This window comes from Zonotrichia albicollis, chromosome 21 (genome assembly GCF_047830755.1).
Source record: "Zonotrichia albicollis isolate bZonAlb1 chromosome 21, bZonAlb1.hap1, whole genome shotgun sequence".
Lineage (NCBI taxonomy): Eukaryota > Metazoa > Chordata > Aves > Passeriformes > Passerellidae > Zonotrichia > Zonotrichia albicollis.
In genome coordinates, this window is record NC_133839.1 from 9386586 (window position 1) to 9398837 (window position 12252).

Here is a 12252-nt window from a genome sequence, read left to right on the forward strand (position 1 = left end):
GAAAAGCTGTTTTACTGCAGTGGTGGAACAAACACAGGATGGGCACAGCCCAAAGGCTTTCCTGAGTTATTGGTGGTGGAAGCATGGCCAGGAAAAAAAAAGGAAAATGTGGCATCTGAGTCTCTGCAGCCAGGGAACCAATCCCTGCTCGTGGGATTTGTTAAAGCTGCAGGAATTCTGTGTGGGGCCATTTATCCCAAGGAGTTTTTTTGAGGCTGCCCTAAATTGATGAGACAGAAGGAATTAAAGACAAATTAACTTTGTAATTCAATACCGTGGAGCCAAACCAGGATTAGTCTGCTCCCAACATCTTTAAATGTCAAAGGAAAACTCCTGCTCCCTTTGGGGGAGGAAATGCCATCCCAGAGGTGTGAGGAAGGCAAGGAAAATCAGGAGGCACGGCTGATTCCGTGCCATGATGCCAAATGGGATTTGCCAGGGTTGGTGGTGCCAGGAGCTCTGTGCTGGGCAGGGAAATGCTGTCAGAGATCCCCAAAATCCTCCTGGAGCTGCTCCTCATGGGACAAACCCTTCCAAGAGGAAGGACATCACAAGAAAGCTCTGATTGCCCTGACTGCATTTCGGTGTCTGTCACAGCTCCTGCTCAGCAAGGAGAGGAAGGATTCCTCCTGGCAGCCCTTAAATTGCCATTCTGCACTTTAAGATATTTTTCTTGGTGTCATGTTTGCTCCCACTGAGCAGTTTTTCCTCTCGTTTGGGTCCCTGGCCTCAACAGCAGAATTAGATGGGTATTTTTTATTTTATTTCAGCCAGCTAAGATGCTCAACAAATATCAGTTTGCAGGAGGACATTTATGAGCAGCATGAAATTGCCATCCTGGAAAAGCCCAAATCAGGGCTATAAACAGAGAAGGGGCTGGGATCTGCACAGGAATTGGGAATATCCCCTGGGAACAGGGCCTGGCTCTGAGCAGGACAGCCCTGCTAGCCCAGCTTGAGAAATCCAGCACTCTGAATTATTATTTTATATTTTATTTTTTTTTTTAACTGGCAGGATGCCACCAAACCTTCCCCTAATCCCTCTCCTTGCAAGGATGGGAATAACATCTGGCCAGGCTGACAGTGGAGAGGCTTTGGAGGAGCTGAGAGCTCTGAAAACTGAACCTCCTCGAGCCTGGGGTGCATTTATCTTCCTTTGCAGGACATTAGCAGGCAGAGTTTGTTTTCAGTGAGTTATTTAGCAGAAAGAGGGATTAGACCTTGGGCTAGCATTGATTAACCCCTGCATGTTGAGTTGTTTAACAGCATAATGGATTAGTCATGTTTGCTGCTGACCTTTGTCAATTGAATCCTTCAGCTGGAGCTCCTCGTCTGGCTTTTTAAAATACACAACTCCTAAAAAAAAAAAAAAAAAAAAGGAAAAAAAAAATGGGATTTGTGCTAAAATAGCCCTGGAGTGAAGAGCTGAGCACAGAGCTGGGGGAAAGAATCCCAGAATTTCTGGTGTTGGGTTGGACATGGCAGGAGTGGAGCCCCGTGGATGGAGCTGGCAGTGATGGGTCCTGAGGGCTCTGCAGGAGCTGGGGATGGACCAGATGGAAAATTCCAGCAAAGGGATTGGGTTCTCTGTGGGGCTGGAGAGTGAAAGCCCAGTTAGCAATGGGATTTATGGCCATCCTGGCAGTGGAATCTGTCATGGCTGGTGATGGAGAGTTGAATTTTTAAAGGAAGGGATGGGACAGAGGTGCTGTGAGCAGAAACAGCTGAAGCCTCATGGCCTGTGATGGAACCAAATTAAATCTGTTGAGCATCTGAGTTGGCTAAAATATAATAAAAAATGTCCATATAATTCTGCTGGGACCCAAAGGAGAGGAAAAACTGCTCAGTGGGACCAAACATGACACCAAGCAAAGCATCCTAAAGTGCAGAATGGCAATTTAAAGGCTGCCAGGATTGGGTAAAGAGCCCTCACAGAGATCACACTTGGACCCAGGAGAATGTCTGAGCTGAGGGTGTCTCCTCAGACCTTCCATTCCCTCAGCACCGCCACAAGAATCTGTTTCACTTTGACTTTTTTTGGTTTTTTTTTTTTTAACAAAATACCTTCCTGCTGCAGCCAGGAGCTCTTTCTGGGCTCCTTCTGCTGCAGTACATGTCAGGTCAAGGAGTTTGTTTGGTTTACTAAAAACGATCCTCCAGTTCAAACAAAACTTAATTTGTGGAAGCCCCGTGGCCTCTGTGAAACACAAACCCCTCTGGCCTCCTGATTTATGAGCACAGAGCCGGGGGGAAGCCTGGCCAGAGGAAAAGGAGCTGGGGACAGGTCCAGGAAAGGCAGAAAAAGGGGGAAAACCACCCAAAAATGGGGAACCAGAGAGGTGGGAGCAGGAATGAGCTGGAAAAGGCTCTGCTGGCTTTGTTCTGTGGGAAGGGAGAGGCTGAGTTTTGCAGAGGGTTTAGGACAGGTCTAAGGTGAGCCCAGGCTTTGGGTTTGTCTCTGAATGGGGAAAGGTTTGGAAAGGTTTGGAAAGATTTGGGAATGTTTGGAAAGATTTGGGAATGTTTGGAAAGATTTGGAAAGGTTTGGAAGGAGGTTTGGAAAGGTTTGGAATAGTTTGGAAAGGTATGGAAAGGTTTGGAAAGGTTTGGAAAGGTTTGGAAAGGTTTAGAAAGGTTTACAAAGGTTTGGAACAGTTGGAAAGATTTGAAAAGGTTTGGAAACGTTTGAAAATATTTGGAAAGGTTTGAAAAGGTTTGAAAAGATTTGGGAATGTTTGAAAAGATTTGGGAATGTTTGGAAAGATTTGGAAAGGTTTGGAAAGATTTGGAAAGGTTTGGAAGGAGGTTTGGAAAGATTTGGAAAGGTTTGGAAGGAGGTTTGGAAAGGTTTGGAAAGGTTTGGAAAGGTTTTTCTTTGGTTATTGATGTGTTTGAAGATCTTCTTGCTGTTCTTGACCAGATTTAATTCCAGCTAGGCCTTGCCATTCCTCATCTCATTTTCCTTATTCTGCTAACGTCTCTTATCAATCAAAATGAACACCCCTGGGGTGTAGAGGAAAATTCTGGGATCAGACACCCAAGCTGAACCTCTGGAACTGCTCCTGGCTCCGTAAATTTGTGACCTTTAGTTTTCAATTGCGATTATGATGGACAAAGCGGGGCTGGAAAATGCAGTTTGTGGTGTTCAGTGAGGGCCTGGTGGGGTCAGGGGGACTTTGGGAGCCTCTTCAGGGCTTGGCCCTGGTGGGGATCAGAGGGCAGGGGCAGCTCCTGGTTTCACACACGCTCTGTGTGTCCCCAGGGATTATCTCTGCAGCCCAGACAGATTATCTGGGTTTAGCCTGAGCCCCTGCCGGAGCCCCAGGATGGGGAATGGCAGCTCCTCCCTGGCCCCAGGCTGGCCCTGGGCACGCACAGGGCAGGGGCAGCTGAGTTCAGCCTCAATTCATCCCAAATTCCACAGCTTGGGATGCCTCAAACACATCCAAGGCTTGGCCTCGTCACCCTGGAGCTGCAACAAGGCTGGAAAATGAGGAGGAGTGGAAAGTCTGTTCCCTTTATAAAGCTATTTCCTCTCTTCAGCAGAGCTGTGAAACACCCAAACATGCACAAAAACAAACCCCACCTTGTGCTGCTGCTCTTTCCACGGATGGGGCTGGTCCTGGTGCCACCTCATGGCAAAAATTCCCATTTGAATTCCCACTGGAGCAGCAGCTGGGACTGGGGAGAATTGGTGCCCAGCTCCTGCAAAGCCCCAGCAGGTGCTCAGCCTCAGGGGGGTGGGAGTTTGTGTTTTTCTGGGAAGAAAATTTAACTTTTGAAATAATTTTCCTTTTTATTCTTGCTGTTTGGGAGGTACCTGTTGAATGTTTCATCGTGCCTGGGTTCTAATTAAAGCATTAATTATCTGTTCTGCCTGAAAAGCTGTGGCATTCTGCTGTCGGTGATGATGGGCTGCCCATCACCTCTGAAAATGCGGATTTGGGATTCAAAGCAGCGTTTTCAGGGAGGTTTTGAGGGAAATTCTGCCACTCTGCAGGGTGGGAATGGGTGTGAGCAGCCCTGGATAATGCACTGAGCTCCTTGTTCAAATTAAAGACCACCCAGAGCTCTGAGTCCGGGGCAGTGCTGAGCTCTGGGATTCCAGATGTGAAATTCCCTCTGTGGATAAATGGAGAGTTGCCTTTGCCAAGCCTCTCCATCCAAAATGTCTCTTTAGGGCTAAATCCTCGATTTTTTTAAAGCTGAATTTGGGAGCAATCCTTTCCAGGTGTGGGATTATAAATCAGGATTGGGAGTTGTGATCTCATTTGGGCACAGAACAATTGATAAAAATTGAATTAATGGCAGAGATGCAATTGTGTTTATAAATTTTCCAGGAGTAAAGGCTGGCATTAAGGCTGAGGAGGGAAATGTGGATTTTATAGACGAGTTCTCCTCATAAATAGTATTGGAAATAATTCCTGAGAGCAGCTGTCTGTCCTAATTATTTATACAACAGCTCAGGTCATTTTAATTCCTCATTTCAGCCTCTTCCCCTGAGCTGCCCATGGTTTGGTTATCAATGATTTGGTGGTTTGGTTATCAATAATTCCTTCAAACTTATCACAATCCTTTCAAACCACACAACAATGGCTGAGCGCTGCTAATGATTTCATAGCATATAAATTATTTTATTTTTTTTTTACATTACCTATGTCCCTTAAGCCTTTTTATTTCTTTTCAAAGCCCACAAACATCTCCTCCATCCCACAAACACCCCCAGCTGCGCTCAGGATGCATTTGGAGAGGAAAACACTTCCATAAACTTCTGTTCCTAAAAGAAATTTGGCCTCAGCCCTGCTGGGTTCCTTTGGCTGCTCAGACACAGCCCTGGGTGCTGCTGGAGGGATTTGGGGTTTGGGATTTGGGGTTTGGGATTTGGAGTTTGGGAGTTGGGGTTTGGAGTTGGGTTTTGGGGCTGGGATTTGGGTTGGGATTTGATTTGGGATTTGGGGTTTGGAGTTGGGTTGTGGGGTTGGGTTTTGGAGTTGGGATTTGGAATTTGGGGTTGGAGTTTGGGGTCAGGATTTAGGGTTGGGATTTGGGGTTGGAGTTTGGGGCTGGGATTTTGGATTTGGGGTTGGGATTTGGATTTGGGGTTTGGGTTTGGGATTTGGGATTTGGGGTTGAGATTTGGGATTTGTGGTTGGAATTTGGGATTATTTGGGGTTTGGGTTTGGGGTTGGGATTTGGAGTTGGGGTTTGGGTTTGGGATTTGGAGTTGGGGTTTGGGATTTGGGGTTCAGGTTTGGATTTGGGGTTGGGGTTTGAGGCTGGGATTTGGGGCTGGGGCTGGGATTTTGGTTGGGATTTTGGGTTGGGGTTTGGGTTGGGGTTTGTGGCTGGAATTTGGGGTTGGGGTTTGGGATTTGGGGTTGGAGTGTGGGGCTGGGATTTGGGGTTGAGATTTGGGATTTGGGGCTGGGATTTGGGATTTGGGGTTGAGATTTGGGGCTGAGATTTGGGATTTGGGGCTGGGATTTGGGATTGGGATTTGGGGTTGCCATCACCCGCCCATCTCCTGTGACCCCTCCTGGATCTCCCTCCCGTTGATCTGCTCCTCTCCCACCGCGGGCTTGGCTCCCACACTTGGCACGTGCCCGCTGGAATTTTCCAGTTTGCCACCAGAGCTGATTTCTGCATTTCTGCTGCCGCCGAGGAGGAGCAAACAGGTCTGTGCAAGCTCCCAAATCACCTGGGAAGCAACTGGGAACTCAGATTTCCTGCTCAGCAAAAGCTCCTGGGCTGGGTTTTCTGCTCTGCATCTGATCCAGGTCCAGCTTTGGGTGTTTTGGTGTCAGTCTGGCGCAGGGAAAAGGGAGCTGTGGGAGTTCACTGCTTTAATTTCCTTGTCTGCTGTGTTTTGGGGGTTTAGGAACTCCCTCCCTGTGTCTGAGTGCCTCTGGAAGGGCAGGGAATGGATGGGAGGGGAGTCCAAAGGTTTGGGATTTACTCTCACTGCTGGAGAATTCAATCCAGGTGTTTCTGAGCTGATTGTATGGGCAGAAATCAGGGAGGGAAAGGCCCAAAATCCTGGAATTCGGGGCAGAAATGGGAACCCCCCAGGTGAGCAGATATCCATGGAAATCCTGATTCCCTTGGTGCCATAATCAGGGATTATTTGGAATCACAGATTAGAAAATGATTTGGGTAGACAGGCACCTTAAAGATCATCAAATTCCAAGGCCAAGGGACAAGGGAGGGGATTTGCAACCCACAGGCTCTGCTGGTGCTTTCACCACCCTGCTCCCAAGCCCAAATTCTTGGGATATTTCACAGTCTGAACACATGGAGGGGAGAGAAAGGATCCCCATGGGATAGTGTGGGACAGCTTCTGCTCCACGGAGCCACTGGGAGCCTGTGGGAAGGCCCAGTGGGAATATTGGGGTATTTGGGGTAGGAAAGAGGATGGATGGAGTCAATCCCACAATATTCGGATATTTTGGAGCAGGAGGGAGGATGAACACTGTCAATCTGGGATTGACACTGGGATATTTTGGAGCAGGAGAGATGGTGGACAATGCCAATCCCGGCATGTTTTGGAGTAGGAGAGAAGATGAACAGTGTCACTCTCAGGATATTGGGATATTTTGGAGCAGGAGGAAGGATGAACTGTGTCAATCCCAGGACACTGGGATATTTTTGAGCAGGAGAAATGATGGACAATGCCAATCCCGGGATATTTTGGAGTAGGAGAGAAGATGAACAGTGTCAATCTCAGGATATTGAGATATTTTGGAGCAGGAGAGAAGACAGATGATGTCAACCCCAGGATATTGGGATATTTTGAGCAGGAGGAAGGACAAACAGTGTCAATCCCAGGATATTTTGGAGAAGAAGAGAGGATGGATGGATGGATGGATGGATGGATGGATGGATGGATGGATGGAGTCAATCCCACAATATTGGGATATTTTGGAGCAGGAGGGAGGATGAACAGTGTCAATGCTGGGATATTGGGACATTTTGGAGCAGGAGGATGAACAGTGTCAATGCTGGGATATTGGGATATTTTAGAGCAGAAGATCAGATGAACACTGTCAATCCCACAATATTTGGTTATTTTGGAGCCAGAGGGAGGATGAACAGTCTCAGTCCCACAATATTGAGATATTTTGGAGCAGGAGGGAGGATGAACAGTCTCAGTCCCACAATATTGAGATATTTTGGAGCAGGAGGGAGCACAGTCAGTGTCAGCCCCAGGTCCCACCCATGGCAGCTCAGCACAGGTGCCTGCAGGGCTGTGCAGGTGCTGCCCTGCCAGATCTCACCTGCAGGCTCCTCCTGGAGAAGCAGCACGGTGAGATCCACCTGGGTACCCACACAGACAGCCCTGCTGGGCTTTTCATCCCTGGATGTGCCCGGGATGCCGCTGGCACCGAACCCACACGTGCTGGTGCTGCCTTTGCCCGCCCTGCCCCGGGGCTGCAGCTCTGCCTCTCGCCCCACTGCTGAAAGCTCTTCCAGCAGGGGCCCAGCTCCAGCTTTTCCAGCTCCACAGCGAGCCTGGAGCTGGGGGAAGGTGTCTCAGAGGCAAAGGGAGGGATTTCCTGCAGCTCTTCCCACTGAATCCTTCAGAAACGTTCCCTGAGTGGAGTGGGAGCATCCCTTTCCCATTGCTTGATCGGGGGGGGGGGGTTTGGCCTCCTGTCCTTTAAGGCTTTGGTGTGTTTGATGTTGATTATCCATCCAAGCAATTCTCATTCCACCAGATCAAAGATTTATGGCTAAAACTCCTCATGGGGCCAGGTTCTTCCATCAATCAGCCAAAACCAGGGACAGGATCAGCCACCCCAAACTCTTTCACTGTCCCTGCGTGGGACATTGTCCTTCAAATCTCAATCTGAAATCCCAAACCCAACCCTAAATCTCAACCCCAAATGGGATGGATGAAAGATTTATGGCTAAAACTCATCATGGTACCAGGTTCTTTCATCAATCAGCCAAAACCAGGGACAGGATCAGCCACCCCAAACTCTTTCACTGTCCCTGCGTGGGACATTGTCCTTCAAATCCCAACCCCAAATCCCAACCCCAAATGGGATGGGGTCAAAGATTTATGGCTAAAACTCCTCGTGGTGCCATGTTCTTCCATCACTCAGCCAAAACCAGGGACAGGATGAGCCACCCCAAACTCCTTCACTGTCACTGCGTGGTCCATCCATCCATCCCTTCCCAAAGTCCATCCAGAGGTGGATGGATTTCCATTCATCCCAAAATCATCCAGAGGTGGATGGATTTCCATTCATCCCAAAATCATCCAGAGGTGGATGGACTTCCATCCATCCCTTCCCAAAGTCCATCCAGATGTGGATGAATTTCCATCCATCCCTTCCCAAAATCATCCAGAGGTGGATGGATTTCCATCCATCCCTTCCCAAAATTATCCAGAGGTGGATGGATTTCCATCCATCCCTTCCCAAAGTCCATCCAGATGTGGATGGATTTCCATCCATCCCTTCCCAAAATCATCCAGAGGTGGCTGGATTTCCATCCATCCCTTCCCAAAGTCCATCCAGAGGTGGATTTTGCCACCCCAACTCCCACTATCCAGGGCAAGGAACCCCTTTCCCTTTCCCCTCCTTGTTTGCCCTTTTACCCCATGCACACACTGCTTTTTGTGCCAACTCCTTGCATTTCCCACTCCCCCATCTGATGGAATCACAGAATTTCCTGGGCTGGAAGGGACCCACAAGGATCCAGCCCAGAATCCCACCCTGGGCAGGGATAACTGAGCTTTGGGGTTGGCACCATTCCCTGGCACCTTCTGTCCTGCTGTCCCACCCATCCTCCTGTCCCTGCTCCAGCCATTCCCTGTCACCGGGCAGCAGAGGGGATGTGGATTCTTCCTTTCTTTTTTCAGCCAAGGTCGGGATTAAATGTGTGAAATGGTATTTCAGATGTTTATTAGTTTTTATCTACATTACAGGCTCACAAACCCTGAGTTCTACAGCATTTCTTTCTTACAAGTTAAAAACTGGAGCCATGTCTCTCTCTCTTTCTACGAGGTCTTTTAAGGATAAACTGTCTAATTAGGAAATGACACTTAAATTCTTTTTACTTTTAACCCAATAACCAACCACTCGTGGCTGCAATGTGGATTTTCTATCCAATTACACAATATCATGCCAACTCATGAAGAAGAGGGTGGAGAGGGAGAATCAGCTTTCACCCTAAAACTTCCACAACAAAACTTAGATATCATTATATTCTATAACTTTAGGATTTCTATATTCTATAAACTTATATATTCTAAAACTTTTTATTCCATATATAGAATATATATAGAATAAAACTTTAAGTTTTCTACCGTGCAATATTACACACTTCTACTCAAACTTTATAATCATAATCTCTATACTGTATTCTATAAATCTCTATACTATATTCTATAAACTTATATATTCTAAAACTTTTTATTCCATATATAGAATATATATAGAATAAAACTTTAAGTTTTCTACCATGTAATATTACACACTTCTACTCAAACTTTATAATTATAACCTCTATACTATATTCTATAACTTTAAGTTTTCTATATTCTATAAACTACTATATTCTAAAAGTATTCTAAAACTTTAAAAAAGTTTTCTACCATGTGATAGAAACTTTATAATCATAATCTCTATACTGTATTCTATAACTTCAAGTTTCCTATATTCTATGATTTTAAGTTTTCTGTATTCTATAAACTTATATATTCTATAAACTTATATAATCTAAAACTAGCTTCTATATATACAATATATATATATTCTAAAACTCTAAGTTTTTTACCATGCAATATTACACACTTCTACTCAAACTTTATCATAATCTCTATACTATATTCTATAAATTTATATGTTCTAAAACTATATTCTAAAACTTTATATTCTGTATATAGAATATATATATTCTAAAACTTTTAAAAAGTTTTCTACCATGCAATATTACACACTTCTATTCAAACTTTATAATCATAATATCCATACTATATTTTATAACTTTAAGTTCTCTATATTCTATAACTTAAGGTTTTCTATATTCTATAAACATATATTTTAAAACTGGATTCTATATACACATTATATATATATTCTAAAACTTTATAAAGTTTTCTACCATGTGATAGAAACTTAGCAGTCATAATCTCTATACTATATTCTATAACATTAAGTTCTCTGTATTCTATAAGTTTTCTATAAACTTATATATTCTATAAATTTATATATTCTAAAACTTTAGATTCTATATATAGAATATATATATATTTTCTAAAACTTTAAGTTTTCTACCATGCAATATTACACACTTCTACTCAAACTTTATAATCATAATCTCTATACTATATTCTATAAATCTCTATACTATATTCTATAAACTTATGTATTCTAAAACTTTTTATTCTATATATACAATATATATATTCTAAAACTTTAAGTTTTCTACCATGCAATATTACACATTTCTACTCAAACTTTATAATCATAACCTCTATACTAGTATTCTACAACTTTAAGTTTTCTATCTTCTATAAACTTATATAGTCTAAAACTTTATATTCTATCTATAGAACATATATTTTCTAAAACTTCTAGTTTTCTACCATGTAATATTACACACTTCTACTCAAAGTTTATAATCATAATCTCTATACTATATTCTATAAATCTCTATACTTTATATTCTATATACTTTATATTCTATAAAGTTATGTATTCTAAAACTTTTTATTCTATATATACAATATATATATTCTAAAACTTTAAGTTTTCTACCATGCAATATTACACATTTCTACTCAAACTTTATAATCATAACCTCTATACTAGTACTCTACAACTTTAAGTTTTCTATCTTCTATAAACTTATACATTCTAAAACTTTATATTCTATCTATAGAACATCTATTTTCCAAAACTTTTAGTTTTCTACCATGCACCGTTACACACTTCTACTCAAACTTTACAACCATCATCTCAGTTCTATCATTCCCTTTTGGAAGCTTTCTCCTCCTCAGTGTTCCCTTGGGGGGACAGCACAGAAAATCTAAAACTTTTGAGTTTCCATTGCTCCAACAAGGGCCCATCCCGAAAAACTCAGGGAAAAAAAGCGAGGAGAGACGGCAAGAGGCGGAAAAAAAAAAAACTCCGTCTGCTGCTATTCCAGCGGGGGGGGAAAAAAAGAAAGAAAAAGAAAAAAAAAAATGAGATTTGGGGGCCGGGACAGGGCGGGGGCGGGCGCTGGGGGGGCCGCTCCGGCCGGCCCTGATTTGCTGCGCTGCTCCGAGATTGACAAACTCCTGCGCCGGGTTTAAAAGAAGGGGGAAAAAAAGGGCGGTGTGGGGAGAGAGAGAGAGAAGGGAAAAGTTGAGCGGAGGAGCCGGCGAGGCAGGGCCGGAGCAGAGCGCGGCGGAGCCCCCGCACCCTCCGCCCGCCCCATGGCTTTATAAAGGGCTGCTCCCCGGGGGGGGCTGCCGGGGGGGCTCAGCGCCTGCTCTAGAGACAGCTTGGATTGCTTTTTTAAAATAATTTTTGTATTTTTTAAAATAATTTTTTAAACTTTTTTTTCATCCTCCCTTTTTTCGAGCTGTCCCGAGTTGGTGCCCCGTTGATTTTTATTTTTTTTATTTTTTTTATTTTTTTCTGGGGGGAGCATGGATACGCACACGCGGTGGAAAAGGCGCAGTTGGATACGGAGCCGCTCGGTGCCCGCTGCGCTGCTGCTCTTGGGTGCCCTGTCCCTCGGCCGGGCAGGTAAGGGGGGTCCCCGAGCCCCCCCAAAAAGCTGCGGGGTCGTGGGGGAGTGGGAAAGGGGGGGGATTCGGTGCGGGGACAAAACCCTCTTGGCTTCCCTTCCTCCCTGTGCATTCCAGCAAAAAGGAAAAAAAAAAAAAAAGAGAAAAAATAGGAAAAAAAAAAACAAAAAACCACCCAACAAAACCCACCCAACCTCCTTCAGCTGCCCGAGTCTCTGAATGCCATTTGTCAGGGGGCCCGTAAAAGGGGAAAAAACTTAAAACAATTCTTTATTCGCCTTCCTTGGAGCGAGAGCCGCCTCTTGCCCGGGCTGCTTTTTCCGGGGGAAAACTCGGGGATGAGTTTCTGGAGGCTCTGGCTGTTTCTCTCTCGCCGTGGATATATATGTGAATGTATATTTAGTCCCCTGGAAACCTCCGGGCTTGCGTAGTTCCTCCTCCTCCTCCTCCTTGAGGAGCAGAAAGTTTTTTTGTCCCGCAGGAATCCGCACATCAAAGCTCGGGACA

The 12252-nt window shown here is 44.7% G+C and overlaps 1 protein-coding gene across 2 annotated transcripts in view; it reads left to right on the top strand.

The window, feature by feature from the left end:
* Positions 1-11308: 11308 nt before the first annotated feature.
* COL5A1 (collagen type V alpha 1 chain) overlaps positions 11309-12252 on the top strand; it is a 150119-nt gene continuing 149175 nt past the window's right edge. For both annotated transcript variants that reach the window (XM_074556412.1, XM_074556413.1), the window contains exon 1: positions 11309-11743. In XM_074556412.1, coding sequence (XP_074412513.1) covers positions 11644-11743 — 100 coding nt within the window. In that variant the 5' untranslated portion in view covers positions 11309-11643. The remainder of the gene's footprint in view (positions 11744-12252) is intronic.